At 32.9% G+C, this 20,646-nt stretch overlaps 4 protein-coding genes across 20 annotated transcripts in view; 2 read left to right on the forward strand and 2 right to left on the reverse strand.

Moving 5' to 3' along the window:
- Nucleotides 1-1,211, reverse strand: part of LOC119635056 — a 3,315-nt gene extending 2,104 nt beyond the window's left edge. The window contains exon 1 of the mRNA XM_038029599.1: nt 984-1,211. Within this exon, the coding sequence (XP_037885527.1) occupies nt 984-1,194 (211 nt within the window). The 5' untranslated portion in view covers nt 1,195-1,211. The remainder of the gene's footprint in view (nt 1-983) is intronic.
- The window catches only part of LOC119635054 (modifier of mdg4-like), a 38,910-nt gene extending 20,010 nt beyond the window's left edge, over nt 1-18,900 (forward strand). The window contains exons 5-9 of one of the 17 annotated variants that reach the window (XM_038029571.1): nt 10,051-10,143; nt 10,604-10,749; nt 11,393-11,594; nt 11,838-11,953; nt 12,033-12,476. In XM_038029571.1, coding sequence (XP_037885499.1) covers nt 10,051-10,143; nt 10,604-10,749; nt 11,393-11,594; nt 11,838-11,953; nt 12,033-12,224 — 749 coding nt within the window. In that variant the 3' untranslated portion in view covers nt 12,225-12,476. The other 16 variants (XM_038029574.1, XM_038029573.1, XR_005247010.1 and 13 more) reach the window with 16 other exon arrangements.
- On the reverse strand, nt 1,267-2,318 carry LOC119635055 (modifier of mdg4). The gene has a single exon (XM_038029598.1). It carries the CDS (start codon nt 2,134-2,136, stop codon nt 1,405-1,407), a length of 732 nt encoding a protein of 243 aa, XP_037885526.1. The 5' UTR covers nt 2,137-2,318; the 3' UTR covers nt 1,267-1,404.
- On the forward strand, nt 8,188-9,228 carry LOC119635057. The gene is made up of 2 exons (XM_038029600.1): nt 8,188-8,689; nt 8,787-9,228. Exons 1-2 carry the CDS (start codon nt 8,623-8,625, stop codon nt 9,008-9,010), a joined length of 291 nt encoding a protein of 96 aa, XP_037885528.1. The 5' UTR covers nt 8,188-8,622; the 3' UTR covers nt 9,011-9,228.
- Nucleotides 18,901-20,646: the final 1,746 nt, after the last annotated feature.

Genomic DNA, 20,646 nt, shown 5'->3' on the forward strand with positions numbered 1-20,646 from the left:
ATTCTTCGATTTAATTAAAATAACTAAATGATTCATTTTTGCCTCAGTTCGCGCTTATTGTGGAAGAAAATTATCGAAAAGCAAAGAACAGCATATGTAGAACGTTATTTTTTTCATATAGAACGGGTACAGCCGTCGCATATAAAGTTAATTAGGGATGCTTATCGCGAGAGCCTGTGCAAATAATACACGTAAACCCATGTGATGCTGGGAATATATATAAAAAAAAAAAGGGAAAAAAAAAAAAAAACCCTTGACACACAATGAACATTTACACATATAATTAGACTCCATTTATTAATGTTAACAACAAAATTTATAGTTAATAAGCCAGTGAAGCAGCATAAGATATTTGAAAAAAAAAAAAGAGGAATAATAAATATATGCCTGAATGCGAAAAACAAAAAAGGGCTTTTAATTGGTTTATTACAACAAAGTCCTGAGGATTTATCGCCGCTTCCAGTGAAGCAGTCACCATCACCTTGTTACACCCCCAGCAACGAATCAGAGGGAGGTAATAAAATTGAAGGCAGAAGCAACAACAACAGCAACAACTTATCGGGAGCACTGGGATAGCTGCAGCCGACAGTGAAAGCAGTGATACTCACCAAGAAACGAACACTACCACCTTGCTTGTACTGTAAGTTATGTTATCTTTTCCTTTAAGTTATCCGATTTTGTTGTTACCCATGTGTGGCTAAGCGTGCGCTGCCACCGCTGTGGCTGAGGTGTAGGGGCGTGCACATGGTGGCCATGTAGGGCCGACGCTAGACGATGACCGACTGACCCACTGGCGACAGACGCACAGCCGGAAACTGACCAGACCTTTTCGTTCATTTAGTTTGTTTTTTTTATTATTTCATTCATTTTATTTTATTTTTATTTTATTTATTTTTTTCTTTGTCTAAAGAAAAATTTTTGAATCCTCGGCGGCGAGGAAAAGAAAAAATTCAAGAGTTTCATGACAATATATACATAATTACCGTTTGTTACGTATAAATCATCACCAATTGTTTTGAGACGACTGCGACATTTCTTGGAACGGTTGTGTATGCACTCCCAATAGACTTTGTCACCTAAAGGACCGAATCGTTTTAAATTGGAACGATATATGAAATCATTTATAGCCAATAAAGTTCCACCTTTTCGACTTATGATAAACAATTGCGCCCCGCAGTCGCGTACATGCTGCATGACTGAAAAAGAATTTTAATATTTAATTTGTACACACTAAAATAATAGTGTTCATTGTATGTTTGTAGTTTTTTCCGGTATGGCTAAGTTCTAAGTCTAAAGAAAATGTTCGATTACATATTTTTATTGCCAAGTAAATGCGAATTTGCTTAAAAACCATTATTGAAATTCAGTATAAGTTTCTATAAATGATAAAAGTATAAAAATAATTCATTTTTTTTTGCCTAATAAAGCTTTTTGGAGACGTTTTTTAATCTTTTCACGAAAATCATTGGCTTCTTCGCCAGATGTCGTTTTTATCTCCGCCGCTGTAGGTGCAACTTCCACTTTCGATATGTTGCTGTATTCCGTTGGAGTTTCCGAGCGTGCAGTTTCCAATTTTACGTCCGCATTTAAGTCTCCTGCCGAATGGGCAAATTCGGGAAATTGTTCATCTAAACTTACAATATGTTGTGAATCGGGTTCTGAAATTTCTTCAACTTCGGGTGCTGAAGCCATTGTTATAACATTCATTCCCTGAAGATTTTCTTCACCTGTTGAGAATTTGACAGCCGTAACACTTTTATCAGTAGCTTGTACGAAGTGCACATGTTCGCCATCCAGAGGGTAGACACGCTTATGATCAGTAACTACGCGTACTTTACAATCCTCTTTGTTCTCCTTATAACAGCATTGAAATATTGAATATTTGCCCTTGCGGAACGAATACCGAAAGTGGTGTCCTTCATATATTAATTTGACGGTTCCCTTCGTAGTGGAAGCATAAACAGCGGGCTCGCCAGGATGATTATTGACACATTCTTCAATTTTATCTTTCATTTTAGGTTGCTGCGAATTTAAATCAGTCTTACGAGGCCTTCCCCGCTTCCGTATTAGTGGTTGCCGCACTTGTCCAGTTTCTAAGAGTTGAAAAAAAAGAAGAAAATTCTGTAAAAAATGCATATAAGAGGTAAAAAGTTGTCATGAAAAAAAAACTAAATAAAACAACAAACAATAAATGTATTTTTAAGTGTTTCTTTATTTTATTTTCAATCTTTTTGATGTCCGAGAGGTTATGGCTTGCACCCAATTTGCCAAAATATTTCTTTATTCAATGTAAAAGCAACTTGCGTCAACACAATTTTCCTTAAGTCACATCTGTACACAAACGCTGGGGTAAGCAGTGGAAAAAGGAAGAGAATAAAAATGGTTGTAAAAAACGTTTAAATTAGATAAAGTTATTTTCACGAAATATAATATTTTTCTATTTTACTTGTGAGTGTATATTTTAGCAACTTGTAAATGAAAAGTCTTGATTTTATTATAAAATAGTAATTTGCATTTACAAATTTTCACGGAATTGCTGTGCACTAATATATTTTCACAGCCGTATTAAAATGATGAAATTTTAAGTACTGTCTTTTACAACCCTGTTGTCAATTAGCGCCATTTTCTTCATCTCATCTATTGCACTCATACCGATTACGTTTCGTGTTTTTCGCCGTGAATATTTTCGCTATTTGGAAAAAGTTTTCTTTATAATTTCTGTGAATTTGGTGAAAAACTTTAAAAATTTGTTATATGATAATCAATTTAGTTGAATTTGCATAATCGCCGATAGTTGAAAAGTGTCAAACGGAAAACAAAATACACAAATTTCTATAAAATTTGTCTTTTCTAAGTAGCTGTACTTGCAGTTGCAGGTATTTGTAAATCGGAGAAAAGTGTCAACTTTATATTAAAAATGTGCAAATAAAAAGATTATAATGTAAATGACCCCAGAAAATGTAATGTTAAGAGTTTAATATTTGAAAGATATTTAGTGTTCTCTTTTAATAAATTATAATTTTATATATCGTGTGGGGATTTCATGGCATAACTTGTTGTCATGAATGATAATTATTGTGTTTGTGTAAATGTTTTTGATATGTGCTATTGCTACACATGAAATTGCCCAGACTCTTACAATTTGGAATTGAAAGCGTTGTTTAAGTTTGAATATTTAAGAATTTGGAGATTTCAGGTAAGTCATTTTTTGGAAATGCACGAATTATAAATTTGAATCGCTGATGATTCTTCTTGCTCAAGGGGTGCGTGCCCGTGCACGTCACGAAATCTTCGCTACAAATATCAAAGATTTTGGATGATTGCTGTTTTCTCTTTAGATCTCGAAACACAAGAAAGGCTCTAATCTTTAAAAATATTAAAGGAGGGAAAAAACGACTACCGAAAGTGTGTCCACATACATTTGTTGCTATTAGTAAACTGCTCATGCAGCTACATCTGGCATCAATTGTACTGCTTGGAAGTTTGTTGATGATTAATAATAACCTCGCGGCAATTGTTTTCTTCTCTATTATATGCATAGGTTGAAAAGCATTCACCCAAAAATAATCGCACATTGGGAATTCATTCCTAAATTGAATTCAAGGACCGGACGCGACGCAATAAATTTCGCATCTTTGCTTTAGCTATAAATCGTTACTACGCTGTTATCGAAGTTTTGCATTCCAAGGCCGCTTTATCTAAATTGCGATCATTCTTCTTAAAAGACAAAACTCTCTCCTACAACCAACATAATTTTTACGGAACTCCACCTTGAAACATTTTGTGTATATCGCTGCAAGAAGTTAGCTCATAGTCTCGATGAACATAAAATATCATAAGCGTTAGAAAATGAATAGAAATCACATGTTTGAAAATTTTTTTTTTATTTTAATATCCATTATTGTTTCCATTTCATCACACCCTCGTAAAAATGTCGATTTTTATGGACAAACTTTCCTCTTGAGGTCTTTCTTGTATAGTAGCTAGACATTTTTAGCAAAAGATGTTATTGTTTAAGAAATGTCACAAGAATTAAGGATTTGAGAAGCTTTTCATCCGGTGTTTTAAAAGCAGTTAATAAAATCTCGATTAAATATAAAATTTTCAAATGCCTTTTCACAATGCACTTCTAAATTGCTCCCAGTAACTTCTTTAAATCTACGTTATACATAATATGAGTTCACTGTCTACTACATGTGCAGTGGAAATGTTGCTACTGCGGTCTTTACTACGGGTTGAAACGAAACACTCTTCATATATACGACGAAGGACGCATATTGTCGATGAATAAAAAATTCTGCAAGCGGCAACATATTAATCCCTGTAAGAAAAAATTGTTTAAAAACCATGATGTATGGTCAACATTTTTGTAAACTTTGTCTTTTTTTAAATAAGTTTATCTGGGTTTACAGATTTGAGAATTAAATTATTATATATGTTATATTCTATGCTATATTTTTTCATTTCAAACGGAATGAATTCCTGGATATTTCGAAAATCATTGAAGAGAGTGTTTGATGGGCATTTTATAGCATTGGCAAAAAGAAACTGATTGATGTTCATAGAATGTCAAATTACTCTTTATTAAGAACTGTAGACACTTTCCTACATCACTTGGAATGGTCTGCGCTTTGATTTGATGAAATAGAAATGTTATCATTAATCTACTTTCATTTGGAATTTTTTCGAAAGCTTGATTACAATGAATTTGCAGGAATGAAATTTTTCCCAAAAAAGTTTTTATAAAAATTAATGTTTATAAATTATAAAATTAATATATTTTGTCGACATTCTCGTTTTGATTGTTTAAAGAAGCGCCTTTTCTTTAAGCGGATTGCAGTAAGTGCGTAAAAACAAAAATCGATCCCACTAGTTTCGACTTGAAGGAAAGACGTAAGGGTTGAAAAGTCCAAACCGCAATTACATGTGTATATATATTGAAAACTGAATAAAGCTATTACGAAATTTGAACTCTGGTTGTCTTATTTGATTCTTCTGATGATGCAACGAAATGATTTTCGCATTCTCTTTATATATAAACCAAGTTTTGTTGCATTTTTTTTCTTTTCCACGCAGGCGGCAGCATCCTAAAGTATATCTACAGTCAACGTGGACATCCCTTGATTGTACTAAACAATTATTTATATCGTAAAAACCGTGGCAAATACTGGCGATGCTTAGTATCTTATAAATATGGCTGTAAAGCCAGCCTAGTGGTTGATGCGACTGAAGTTAAAGTCATGGGCAAACATAACCACGTTGAAGATCTAAGAAAGATATCCCAATATCGAAAAATAGGTCAACCTTTACAGCAAGCGTTGCACGCAACTAAGACCAAGGAAGAATTGAAAAGTGTAGTAAAAAAAAGAAAATGCAAAAAATCGTAAAGAAAAAAGATAATAAATGCAAGTGGAAGAAAGGAATTTAAGTGAAAATTTTCACTTTCACGCCACTATTTACCATAGTAAGCTTAATTGGGATCATTTTATCGTAAATTAGATAGCTTTAAGAGATCGTAATAAAATCGACTTACGCTGATTAATAAAATATTTATTCTTTTTGGTTTCTGGCGTTTTTGGTTATGAAAAGATCGCATGAAATTACTTCTGATGTATTCAGTAAGTTCAAAGTCACATTCTGATTTAACGAAATGTCAGCTGCAGCTTTTGACGAAGTTTAATGGTTTTTGAAACGAGCTTTGTGTTGTTTAAATGTTTTTACAGGCGCCAAGAACTTTTAAATTCTCTATTCAATCGTCGAAAGCTTCGATCAGAAGCACGTAAGCTATCCTTATTTATAGGTTCCTTTTAGAGAATGCTAGAGGATTTGATTTTAAAGAATTTAATTCTTTATAAAATCATCTTTGATGGAAATGTTTTTTTTAATCTCAGTTCGAGTAAAGGTTAACTTCGCTGGCATATGAGTTGTACAAGCAGGGCTACACGTTACAATAGTGTGTGACCGTTGTTGTCTACTTGCTGAATTTCTTATTTGAAACTTAATGAATACACTGATCAAACTGATTTTCGGAATTCAAACAAAAACATGATAACGCAGTCCAAGATTTCGCTTCTTGCCTAACGTATACACGCTAAGTGCTAAGCCAAATAATATATGTAGGCGTATACTAACTTTCTCATTGCCTTTATAGCAACAAGAAAAACGTAATCTTCGGCAAGCTACATATATATTCTTGATCAGCGGGAGGTTTTGAAAATATTTAGCGGAACTCGCTTGTTGTATCGCTACTTAGAGTGCTAACAAATAAATATACAATAGAAACAGGATACTTATCGTATATAAGCGATGGAGTTCCGTTTACCGTTTTAATAGGAAATGGGCCGGATGCGTCTAAAATGGCTGAAAAGACATAATTTTATTGTTTCTGCAGCAAGAATGGATCTTAAATTTGGGAAAAGTATAACTCAGTACCATCGAAAAGTGACTGACAACGTATTAATTGTGTTTATACAAACTTTAACCTGAAACCCTGCAACGATATTTGCTTTTAACGTCTCCAGTCACGGAACATACCAGCAAATAGCTGTAGAAGGGAAATGAAACACTTTGTGTATTCTTTGACATATATTTAGAAGAAAGTGTAACATGAACATTGGAATTCAATAAATTTACACTACAAAAAATTAAACACTTAACTTTTTCTGTTCAATAAAACATTTTGAATAAGTTTGACAGATGTCTGTATTATTTACTTTGACTCTTACATTGCAGCTTTTACTAATATGAAGTACATCTATAGTCGGCGTGGACGTCCAGAAATTGTGCTAAATAATTATTTATATCGCAAAAATCGGGAAAAATATTGGCGTTGTTTACGGTTTTCCCAACATAAATGCAGAGCCAGTTTGATAATTGATGCGAATCAAGTAAGAGTTTTTCGCAATCATAATCATGAAGACGAGAGTAAAACACTAAAAGAATATATAAAAATGGGCCAATCTTTACATCCCTTACAGAAAATGTTTATGTGGAAATATAACGAAAAATTTGAGAATAAAAAGTAAAAAAATAAATGTATATTTATTTATTAAAAAATATCTGTACTGAAATTTTGTGATAATTTCTGTATTAAAATTTTACTTAAGAAACATTAGCTTTAATCTGGTTCACCATTTTTTTTTTTTTTTTTTTTTTTTTTGGTCGAAGGGCGAGAGTTGGCAGTTAATTGATGGCTTTTTCTTAGTTCTCCTGTTTTTTATATTTTTCTCATTTTAGCATCAAATGTAGAATTCATTTACAGTCAACGTGGGTATCCGCTAATGGCTTATAGAAACTATTTGTATTGTAGGAATCGTCTTCGTTCGTGGCGTTGTGTACATTTCACTCAAGGAAAGTGCAAAGCTCATTTATTGTACTTTAGTGATAATTATGTGCAAGTAATCGGCATTCACAGTCACAAAGATGACTCTCGCAGAATAGAGCAAGGACGTAAAGCTATACGAGCTTTGCAACACCAATACCAAGAACAACAAAATCAACAAGATTTTTAGTATAGCTGAAAAAAATAAAAATAAATAAAAATAATAATAATAATAATAAAAATGCACTGATTTCTGCTAAAAGTGGGCGTCTTTACAACTTTTTTATAAGTAATCGTCTTCTACTTTGCTACAGTTGTCTGATGTTGATTTTCTTTTATTTAATTTTTTTTGTTTGCAATTTTTTGCTTGCAGACTATAGAGAATTGCTTAAAAAACCCGAAGCTTATAGCTTACCGTTTCCGATTGGTGTTTGGTTGGAAAATCCAACTCTGTATTTTATGCTCAATCAGAAACAAGGCTACAACCTTATATTTCACGGTTATATGTATAAAAAAGAGGCTAGTTTTCGCTCGACAGTGAACTGGATTTGTTCGAATGGAAATGGTAAACGAGCATCCGACAATAAATGCACAGCACGTTGTATAACAAAAATGGAAGGATCTTTAAAGCTGGGTAAAAATCCTCATAATCATCCACCAAAGTTTACCCAAAATTCTTTGCCAGCTAATCTTCTAAAAGCCGAAGGCTTATTACCGATACGTTTCTAAAATTTGGAAAGAAAGACTTCTTCGATACTCTTCGCAATTAATTTGTAAGAAATTAAATTGAATTAACTATCGCCTCAATTAATATATATAAAATTATTAGTTTTTATGTACACATATAAATTTTGTTCTCATAAAATAAATTTCATCAAATTTCAATTAAAACTTTACTCTTTATAATAATTGTAAAATAATTGAAATATTTTAACTAAATTATTGTCGAAATTCATAATAGAATAATTGTTCCAAAGAAAAAGAAAATTGAATTTAAGATTTATTTAGTTTCAGTAGAGAAAATTGTGTTAGATAAATAAATAGAGTTAAGTAGATTGCAACAAATTAAAAATAAAACAGTTTAGTTTCTAATTTTCCCTTCGAAATGCATCACACGAACAATGTTTGATTAATAAATGATGTATCAAGCTTAACTTTGAAGTTAAACTGTGGTGGTGTGTGGTCGAGAAACGCTCTTTAACGACATGCCCTTAAAAACCCTTTGCAGCGGAACAATCGAGAGCCGACTAAAGAAGCAAGATTCCTGCTAAAGCGACTGGTAGTAATCCGGGCCGAACTTTATGAAAATGAACGTTTTGAAGAAATGGCCAGCCAACCGTCATGTGATTATGATTGAATTCTTCAAATGTACGATTTTTGAAAAGCCTATTAATTAGTTTTATATTTAATTTTATCGCATGTCTCTCTTGTATTTCAATTTATGTATTTTTACAAAAATTTTCAGTGACGAACTTCTTGCAATCATCCAATCTGGAATATATGTGCTTAGATGGTGCAAAATACAGGAAATTGCGCGCAACACCTTATCGTAGTTATTGGTACTGTGTAACACCGAATTGTCCCGCTTACGTAGTGTTGTGTGACTTAAAAGGCGGTTCATTAAAGAAATTTAAAATCCATAACGACGACTGTGGCTCGACTGCGAAGAGAAAAATTCGAATAAAATAATTTTAATAATAGAAAATCACTTGTAAACACAATCATCCACATAAGAGCACCTTAAGAAGAGTACCTTAATAAAAACTACTGTCATGTTTATCTTAATTGGTTTTTATTTGTCACTGTCAATACTTTAAAACTATTAAGCATATTAGAATCCAATTTTTTTACTAATCGATTTTTTTCCTTCCATTCTCGCTTTCTTCTATATTTTCTTATTACTTTTCATTTTAGTTAAAACTTACTACGACGAACTACTGATCAACGACGCCCAGACGCTAATAGCGAAAAGTCCGATAAAACCTGTTACTAGAACGGCCGCTTTGAGCTCTAGCGATTCACAAGGGCCCATTTTTGTCGTCAGCAAATACGGCACCAAACAATTGGTATTAAAGCAGCACACATTCAATCGTCACGTCAGTCGAGAGGTAATTTATTTACATAATGACATATTATATTTAATTTAATTAAATATAAAAAATTATTTAATACCAGGACGTAACGTATTGGCGATGCAGTCAATTTGCGGTGCTGAGATGTCGGGCGCGCATTAAGACCAAAGGGAACATTTTAACAATTTTGAATTGTGAGCACAATCATGAGGTCATAACGAAAGCTCGCAAATACGGTTCCTTGAAAAACATGAAAATGGAAGCCGCGCAACAGACTATAAAAACTGAGACAAGCGAAGTCGCTCCCACGAGCGCTTCTCAAGAGTAAAAACGAGAAGGCGAAGAAGAAAAATAAATTACTTTCTATGGTACAACATGTTACTGAAATTTTTTTAGGTACTTTGATATGTTTAATCTTTGTTTAAATGAAAGCTACTCGTTTATGACAGTGATATGATGACCGCATATAAAAGATTTTTTTTTTTTCCAAAAGTCTCTAATAAAAAATATTTGATTGTATTAAGTTTCGAAGAACTTTTTTCCTAGGGCTAGAGTTAACTTTTAGATTTGTAATTCATTTTAAGATTTATATATAATAACCCAATGTTTGTTCTCAATTTATTTATTTTTTTCATATTATGCTCATGTCGCTGGCAGTCGGAAATTTTCTGATAACCTATATAACAGGCTTTCGTGGTAGCCGCAAATTGAAAGTGGGCGATTACACATTCACCCGCAATAAGGCTTCCGGTAATAAAACCTATTGGTCCTGTGCTCGCGCCGGCATACACAAGTGCAAGGCTCGCGCAGTAACCATCGATGAAGACTTTCATCATGACGTTGTTTTAAAGTGTGGCAAACACAATCATCCGCCATTTTAAATGACAGAAAAGGAAAAAGAAAAAAAAATAGAACAAAACATTCTTTTACAACATAACAACATTACAGTAACACCACTAAAAAGAATATTAAATATTAAATTGCGTCGATTCATATTCTTTCTTTTTTTTTTTTTTTTTTTTTTATTGATTTAAATCACAGATAATCATTTTTAGTTTATTTAAATAAAATTTTTGACTCTTACGAAAGAACTATGTATGTTTATATATAAGGTGTTTTTACTATCGTAAATGGTTCTAACTGATAATATATGTCGTTGTAGATTTTGTTTTTTTTTAATAATATTGTCAATATTTTACAACACTTACAGACGTAAAATTTTGGCTTAACAGCGAACACGGTGTCTTCACTTTTACTTCGGGTCAACGCGGCTGCACATTACTTACCTATAACGGCTTCAACTACGTCAAAAATAGAAAAAGTGGCTTGAAAACATATTGGATTTGCGCTAAAAAGGTGAGTCTAAAATCAATCTTCTAAATAAGTTCGATTATTATTATTAGGAATTATCTTTTATAAAATTGCAAGGTTCCTTTGCTCTTGCTTTCTATAATATATAATATATATATATAATATATATATATAATATATGTATATATATGTATACATATCCAAGTTGACCAACAAAACCAAGTTTACTGGTTTACCTTCGCTTGATTTCTCTTTGTCTTCTGTTCGCCTGATCATTATGCGGAGTACCAAGCGGCGATTACAAATACTATGAACATATTTATGCTTTTGTACATCAGCAAAAAGTAACGGCTTTACTTAAGAATGAATTCACTTTTTTGCCAGAGTCAAAATTACATCTGATCATTGACATTATTGTTACGGAATTAAGAGAAAAAGAGAAACGTTTCACTCTACTTTCTATTGATGAAAGATTGTTTCTGTTAATTCCATATATTACTACCTATTCGATTATAGCCATGGATTGCATTGAAGATGCACTGTAGGACGTAACCTTAAACTTCAAGCGACCTTAATTATTTGACTTTATAATTCTTATATATATATATATATATATATATTTTATGTTCATCACATTTCATTTTTTTATGTATATATATATATATATGTACATGTATATCATTGACAGGGCAGTACGAAATGTAATGCACGTCTTGTAACAGATGTATTGGATGGTGTTACGAAAATTGTCTTGGAATCTTGCCAACACAACCATCAGCAAAATGTTGCTAGAAAAAAACGCAAACCAACAGCTGCTTTTATAGTGGAGGCTATGCTCAATGCAGAAGATCGCAAGCCATGCATCTCAATATCGAAAAAATTGCAAGAAAGTAATTTCAGTTAAAATACTTTACGGTAAAGGAAAATCTAACAGAGAAAATTTAAATCCAATAATTTTATTTGATTACATTAATTAGATCTATAGGTATAAATAAATTAAAGTTAAAAAAATAATTTTTTTAAAAAGTTTTTATTTCAAAAATACTGTACACTGCTTAACGTAACCATTTCATTATTATTGCTGAAAGCCAGTCATAGAACTAATCTACATTTTCGGCGAATAAATTTTGCAGAGATTGCTTGCCTGACAACGGGGCAACGTGGTTGCACGGTACTATTATATGGCAATGAGAAATTTGTAAAAAATCGCAAATCAAGCACTCGTACTTATTGGATTTGCTCCAGAAAGGTGTGTATTCATCTGCAACATGGTACAAATAAGCCAATTAAGGTTTAATCGATTTTTTGTTACTGTTTTACACTTATAGGATGTGACATTGTGTAGAGCTCGAATTGTAACAGCAAGGGATAGATATGGTATCGAGCGTGTCCTGCAACGTACCTTCGAGCATAATCACACCCGAAAATATCCAGATCGTAGATCTTATATGGATAAGGGCAACCTTTTTATCTCCAAAATCTTCTCCTTCAATAAAGACATTAAACCACCGAAATTTTAGTTACATTAGAAAAATAAAGCAATTAGTCAAAGTCTGTTTTTCCAAAAATGTACTTTAATTTTGGCCTTAGATGAATTGTTATAATGATTTAATGATATAATGATATTAAGTTGAATTCATTTCTATTAATATATAATTCGTTTTTCTTCCATTTTGCAGACATATCGATACGAACTTTCGAATACAGCGTTGCTGGTATTAAGCTCGAAGTGGAGGACGCCAATGAAACATTTTTGGATGCCGTCGGCTTTAATGGTATACGTAAGAGTACAGTTAAAAGTGGACTTTCCAAACGGAAGCCATCCTTTTTGGAATCCCGGACTTTAGACGATTGGGGAAACATTAAGTACGTTAACACGAATCGCGGCAATAAACTGTTATTCTTTGAAGGACAACGTTTCATTAAGAACAATATTTACGGTTCAAATATTTATTGGAAATGCACAAAATGGCATAAAAATTGTAAGGCACGAGCTATTACCTCACTAGAAGTACCATCCAAATGTGTTATAAAAGGCGTACACAATCATCCTCTATTATCCGAAGACTGGATAGGTTATCCCAAGATCTTGAAATCGTAACTTGTTTGCAAATGAAAAAGAAAAAAAAAAAAAGAAAAAAAAAAAGTTAATCAATTAAAAAAAAAAAGGCAAAATAAATACTTAAATTAACATTAAATTAATAATTTTATTCAATTGAAAATGATTTTTCATTTTTTCAATGAGTTAGCCTCACAAGAACATATATATATATATCAATTTATTATACTTTCATTAATTGTTTCGCTTTTCTTCATTTTTATAGGTTTTCAAATCGATTTCATTGATTCGAAAAAGAACGGAGGCAAACTCTTAGTTATTAATGGTTTTCGCTTTTTCCGCAATAAAAAACATGGCTCCCGTCAATATTGGAAGTGCAGCAACTACTATAAGGAGAAATGCCCTGCCATTGCAATCTACGATGATATCACTTTGAATTTACGCTTATGCCATCAGCATCGTCACATCTCCAGCAATGATGTGAAATTCAAACCTTTCGTACCCAAAGAAATGAACATGATGGGCGAGCCGGCATTGGCAATGTTTAGAAATTAACAGAACGCAAGAATATTGTTTAGTTGTTTTTGGTTTTTTTCTTATTATCTATCATCATCAGTTTTTACATTACATGGAACACACAAACAGCAGGAAATTCATTACACCTGCAAATTCATCAACAAGTAAGCAAAATCTCTCTACGCACCTACAATTCACATATATATATACATATATATACTTATAAGTTTTTCCTTATCTCTTAAAAGTTTCGCCTCTTTCCCCCTTAAAAATCAAACGACATATCGAAGCTGTGTGAAAAAATTTTGAAAAAAGAACATCTGAAAATAATAATTAAAGGCGTACCTTATTAATAGATACGTAAATTGCAAGCCGTGTCGGAGACTTTGTATCTTATGAGTTCGCGCCCATTCGTATTTCGTTGCAATCGAATGCTTTTCTTCTTTTTTTCAGAAGTAAAGATATCATACACATAAAATGCTATGGACAGACGTTGGAGTGTGTGGCCAAACTTACTGTTCGTTCCCTGAAATATATGTACGAGTCAATATATATGTCACGAGTCAAAGTTGTACCATATGCATTGCATAGCTAAGAAACAAACACTATAATGCGATAATTATTCCAAAGAGAAAAAAGGGAAATGAATTTGGGATTCAGTTTTCAATAGTTAGTGAAAACTCTCCAACTTGTGTCACACGTATCCAGCAGTATTCATACATGACGTTTTTATGTCTTGTATCATTCGAAAATTTCGATTCTGATTCCTCCCACTTGAATGTGAAATCCAAAATTGCCGAAACGACAAAGTGTATATATCCAGTAGCTGATGTATAATTTCGTTGATCCCTTTCAGTCGCGGACATTCGTTACTTTTGCTAAATATTTCCATTGTCGATTTCTTTTATAGCGAGTGTATAGAGAGGTTTTTTACTTATCAAACAAATACAAAATGTACAAATTCTTTTACAGGATTTTTAAAATCGAATTTCTTTTAGTTTAGTAAATTTTTAAAAATAAAGTTGATAAAAAAACAAAAGAAAAATTACTGTAAAAATTTAATTAAGCATAAATAACAAGAATTTTAGTTATTTTCAAGAGTTTTTTTTCAAGAATTTATCATCTCATACAAGTTAACTAACAATTTTTTTGAAAATTTTTTATCCCCTTCAAGCACATGGTCAATACACCGGCAAAAAACCAAATATTCAATTTTCCGTTTCGAAAAGAGGCGGTCAACTGCTGTGGCTGGATGGTTTAAAATATTTTCGTAATAATGAGAACCGTTCAAATTTATATTGGCGTTGTCACTGGTACTACCGGCGCATACGTTGCCCCGTGCTTATATGTATGAACAAATATGACGTGAACGACTTCAGGCAAATACACAAACATTGCCACATCAAGTCGAGCAAAAAGCAAGCACAGCAAAAGCAATATCGGCCACAGGATATTGAAGAATTAAATAAAAATGCAACAACCATAATAACCGAGGAGAACCATGTGATAATAATGGAAGAGGAAGAAGACATTGCAGTGGACGAGGATGGGCAGCAGGAGGAGCAGGAGGAAGAGGAGGAGGAGCAGGAGAAAGTGAAAACCAATCGGCAGTAATTAATAACTAAAAACATTGTAGATAAGAAGAATTTGTTAAACTTAAACAATACTGGGTCTAAGGGCTTACAAGAAAGGGATAAAATTCTTCTTAAATTTTCGTAAAAACTGATTAGTTTGTATTTAAAAAATAATTTACTTAAATAAAAAAAGGTTTTAATTTTTTTTTGTAATTAATTAGTTCATTTAAAATTATATAAAAAAAGAAAGGAGAAAGAAAAACAAAAAACTTTTTCATTTCTTATAATTTTGTAATTTTTTTTACTAATTTATTTCTATTTCTTTCGCCTTTTTTTTGTTTCTCCATTTTTCTTATCCCACCGTTTAGTCTCACCCAATGACATGGTGAATAATCCTGAGGATGTTTTGGTCTTCTTTACGCAGTCACTACGTGGCAGACCAGCGATTATGGCCAATGGAGTGCGCTTTCTAATAATGAGCGAAAATAAAAAAAAAATCTTATGGCGTTGTTCGTCAATGGCTACGAAAAAAATCAAATGTCCAGCACGCATAACAATGCTGAAAGAAACTCCTCCAAAGTTTATTATCAATAAAGCGCAACACGTTCACGCCGAACTGAAGCGCAATAAATACGGTTCAAGCAAGCATCAACTGTTCAGCGTGGCGAAAATCGATGGCACAATGAATTATCAAATCTTGAATCCAGCGGGCAGTATTGTAACCACAGCCACAGCTCATTCAGCGCAAAGACCTACCCACCAGCAGGCGCATCACGATCATGATGGACAGTAATCAAAAAATTCTTGGCAAGCAAATAATCGTGTAATATTTAAAATTTGCATAGACGACTAACTAATATAACAACAATGGAAATTTTAATTTTAATATTCATCTCTAGTGAGGGAAGGAAAGGAAGGGTGAAATAAATTCTAGAAAGATAAATGGAACGCTCTACCTATGGGTTTGATTATTCTTAATAGAGCGCACTGAGAACATTTTGTTTCCTAAACTTGTTCTGTTGGGATTTGCTTCAGTTGTCCGATCTTTTATCGAACATTGAAAATTGTTTTCTTAAAAACATTTCAAAATTGTAAAAGATTTCCGAAAACGTGATTTAGATGGTTTTTCAAATTTTTTTCACCGTTTGCTTTCTTCCCCGCCCATCCTTGCAACGTTAGCGATAGCTGTACAACAATTTCAAAAATTTTGTTAAATAAAAATTGAAAAAAAGAAAGCAAAAAATGCAATAAATAAATAAAATTTATTGGGAAATGAATCTAAACTCTAATAATTACAAAATCCCAATGAATATTTATTTAATTTAGTTTTTTATGTACTAATATTTACTTAACTTTAAATCTCATTTTAGGTATAAAAGATGACCAAAAAAGTCCTTTGTTGCTGGATGAAATAAATTATGTTATTTCACAGAAAGGTCGGACGCAATTATCGCACAAAGGCTATTATTATGTGCGCGAAAAAAAGATACGTAATAAAGTGTATTGGCGCTGCACTCAATACACTACTTGGTTTCATTGTCATGGCCGTTTGCATACCGACGAGGGACGCATAGTTCATAGAAGTTTGCATAATCATAACTGTTTAGAGGGGGGCGAAAAGCCTAATATGCGTAAGTTAAAGAGAATGAACATGTTCGTTTACAATCAGGCACGACCATCTCAGGCCGCCGTAGCGACATCAGCAATCAAAAACGAGGACGACGATAGCATTGATGAAGCATTACCTTAAGGAAATGCAGCCTTATAGTTATTATTACTTCAAGAATTATTTATGTCACCCTAATAACAATAAATGAATAAAAAACCAAAAATTTCAATATTTTAAAAATTTCATTTATTTGAATTTTTTGTTTCATTTTACTTATAAGTTTTGAAAAAAGAAAAAAACAAATCTGCTTTTTTATGCTTATGCTTTTCACTAATACTAACTCTTTCTTAATTTTTATTTTTTCTTCCTTTCCCTCAAAACAGATATCAAATTCAATTTGGCCACTTTCAGCAGCACCAAAAAGAAAAACCGCAAACTCTTGATAGGCGATTATGAATACGTTATAGATCGTACATTAAAGCAGAGTACGAACTGGCGTTGTGCTCGGTATAAAAGCGCTCGATGCAGGGCGCGTGCTACCACGCGTATAAATGCCGACGGTTTGGAACTATTTTTCATACGCAATCCGGAGCATACCCACGACTAAGAAGAGGATGCAAAGAAAACAAAAAAAACTACTAGAATAAAATAAAGAAATGTTTAAGGCTAAGTAGTTGCTCGATATTAACAATTGTCGTACATAAGAATTAATTTGCAATGCTTAACCCCTTCCCGACGAAACAACGCAATGTGCATTATATAGATTTGAACCCACACTTATCCAGGATTGATATTATATACTATCCGCTTGTCATAACGAAAACAAATCGAAATTCTTAAATCATTTTAAAAGGAAAAGATGATCCTAAATTTAATATTTTAGCTAACCATGTTTGCAAAAAGAGTTGAAATTTTCTGCATTACTACCTTATACTTGTGAAAGATGCGCATCCCTGCCCACTTCCTGCAGGCAAAAGTAATCGCGAAAATTTCAAAAAACTGGTTGACCTTGAGTAGGATATTAGTGACTTTTCGAATGATTGTGTGAATATTCCCTGAAAATATTTGAATCAGCACTATGTCTGCATAGAAATAATTCACTTTTTTTATATGCTCTGACTAGACATCCTTTATTAAACCGGTCACTGTATTTGTCTGTTTCCACCAGATCTCTACAATCTCCGTCAAATCTCTACAATCTAAGATTAGCCCAATATTCTCCATGTCCGTTAAGTCTGTTTTCATAGTTGCCGGTCGACTTCTGTAGAAACCTGAAGTAGCGTGATCGCGACCGCGCGCCTATAATAAGCGAAACAGTATATTACAATTCACGTGAAACATGGTGCATAGGACGAACCATCCGAATTTTGTCTGAAACACGAATCGCGTAAATGGAACTCGTCTTTAGTAGATAGGAAAGGATGTAACTTACGACACGTCAGAAATGGCTTCGAACGCTCCACCGATACTCCTACTGTTAACGAAATATTTCGCGATTGTTCTGTATCGATCAAAGGTACCTTCTAAGGCGAATGTAATTTTTGTACTTGTTTTTTTTTTTTTCGGAATAGGTTATAAGCAATTATGGGCTAGTCTATCTATGAAGCGAAAGCCTAACGAGGTTCTTCGAAAGACATTTTAGATAGCTATACATGTGAACACGTAGAAACATGAAATCCTGAACAAAATTGAGTTTCTTTTTGTTTGATGGAACTTTTATGTTTTTTATTAAACTTGTTTTTAATTGATTTAATGATATGTTTCTAAACAATATTCATTCAACTTATTCGTTGTAAAGAAATATCGGAATAAGGATTTTTGAATTTAAATGAGTTGATTTAAGAGTTTAGTTCTAATATTTTTAAATGAATACATAATAAAAGAATCGATAAAAAACTGAAAATCTCAAAAATTTAGCTTTAGCTTAAAAAGACCAAATCTTGTTCTAGAAATTTACAATAAAGAGATGTTCGCGTGGTTGTTACAGCGGAATGCTTAGCATTCGTTTATTTTGAGTGAAGTAAAATTTCGTTTGCGCCTTTTTATTTTAAACGAAAAAAAAAAAAAATATTAATATATTTTTTTTTTAATTTTCTTCTTTATCGTGCATTAATATTTACTAACAATTGTTTTTGTTTCTTGAAACTTTTTTTCGTTTTGCAGACTTAGAGCAGTTGGCTCTTAAAAGGGGTATAATGATTACCCGTGGCAGCAAAGGTAAACCAAAGTTGATGTTGGCCGGTTACGCTTATTTCCAGAATAATCGTAAGGGTTCGAAAATTTACTGGCTTTGTGCTAAGAACCGTTACTGTCGTTGCAAAGCCAGAATTATTACCTGTTCTTTATCCGGAGAGTTGATGATTAAGAATCAGGACCATAACCATGAACCATGCACCGATCCTGACAAATACGAAAGCGATTAAATTAATAATAAGCATGAAGATGATCTCTGTGAGCATCTGTATCAAACAAAATTAGATATAAGATCGTATTACTCCTTATAATTTTTAGTTTACATAGAACTCTTTTTTAATCGAAGAAAATTAAACTGATTTCAGCAATTCCGGCATTGAATTATTTCCTAACTTATTTCAAGCATCTATTCGCACAAATATCTCCTTTGAGTTACAAATCTAATTTGCTGTTCTCTCGTTTCTCTTTTTTTTTATTTTTTTCTCTTTCTTCTTTTCTGCAGAATACATTTTATTTAATTATCCTTTAGAAAATCACATCTTTAATTCCATACGATATGTTAAAGGGCAACGAGGTTCACGTAAAATGGTTTGCGGTGGCTATTCGTACATTTGTGCTAACATAAAAAGGGGCCGCAAATATTGGGTTTGTGCCAAGCAGCGCAGTAAAAATTGTAAGGCTCGCCTTATTACCGACATGAACGAAGTGGAATTCAATTCCCGTAACATTACGCACAATCATGCTTCGGATGTAAATTTAATTAAACAACTGAAGGTCTTGAAAGACGATGTCAATGCCCATAGACATCTGGAGGAAAATATAACTTATGAGGTATCATTGGATGACGTTTGGTCCTAATTTTATACAAAAACAATCACAAATAAATAGCGGTCAAGTAAACGCCTCGAAATTACGATTTTCGTTAATCTTAATGACGCGTAATCAATTAGTCTGTTATGAGTTTTCGGCAAGTGTTTCAAGTGTTCCTCATCTCCTTTATCGAAGATTGCGATAAAAATTATCCTTTAGGGACTTAAGTTCAGTTTGAGCCGAAGACGATAACAAACAAAATGAAAAATGATGATCTTGAACCATCAAATCATAAACGTAGTGCAGTTTCACCAGAAGTGTCTAGACCTTAATTGGAAAATGTTCACCGTGTTGTTCAATATTAGTTAAGAAAGCAAAGGCAGAAATACTCTTACAACTACAATTAAAGAACGATATTTGGGGAAAGATGTTTTCACTATGAATAATCTTACCTTTAATGTAACCAATAATATGTAATCTTCTGTTTCATGACATCGATCTTTGTAATTATGTTTCGTTTCGTGAATCATTTGCTTTTAAGCAACGCGTCATTGGCAGTTAAAGTATCTTTTCCCTACATTTTTAAATTTATGCTCTTAATATTAAATAAATGAAGAGCTTACTGAGAATATATTCCATTGACACTAGATCAGTTTCAATTTTAATATAAAGGCATGCGTCAACCATTTCCGATGACTCATACAAGTGGAGAAATGATTTGGGTCTTCACACTTAATTTTCTATCACCAAAAAATTATCATATACCGCACCATGCCTACTTTTCGTAAAAGCTTGCAATTATTGACTTTGTTGTCGTCAGATGGCGACACATAGTGACGAAGGACTAAAGTTTGTTAAAGTTGCAGTTGACGAATGAGTTTGGGCTGTCCTCAAGTCCGTTAGTAGTAGATTCACTTTATTATTCGAACAATCTTGAAGGAGCGAAGCACATAAGGCTGCTATTAACAAGCAACGAGGCTTCAACGCAACTGTCTGGCACTGCTACAACCCAATCGTAAGCGTGATTGCGGGTCTATTGCATTTGCACACTGACTTGCCTTAAACGCTTAAGAAATTCCAGCCATTCCTCGCATAAAAGCTCAATTAATTCGCTTTCTTTATTGCCGCTTGGAGTAGAATTCCTGGCCGTTATTTGTATAACCATTACAGGCTTTATTCGA

The sequence above is a fragment of the Glossina fuscipes genome, unplaced genomic scaffold (assembly GCF_014805625.2).
Source record: "Glossina fuscipes isolate IAEA_lab_2018 unplaced genomic scaffold, Yale_Gfus_2 3, whole genome shotgun sequence".
In the NCBI taxonomy this organism is placed as follows: Eukaryota; Metazoa; Arthropoda; class Insecta; order Diptera; family Glossinidae; genus Glossina; species Glossina fuscipes.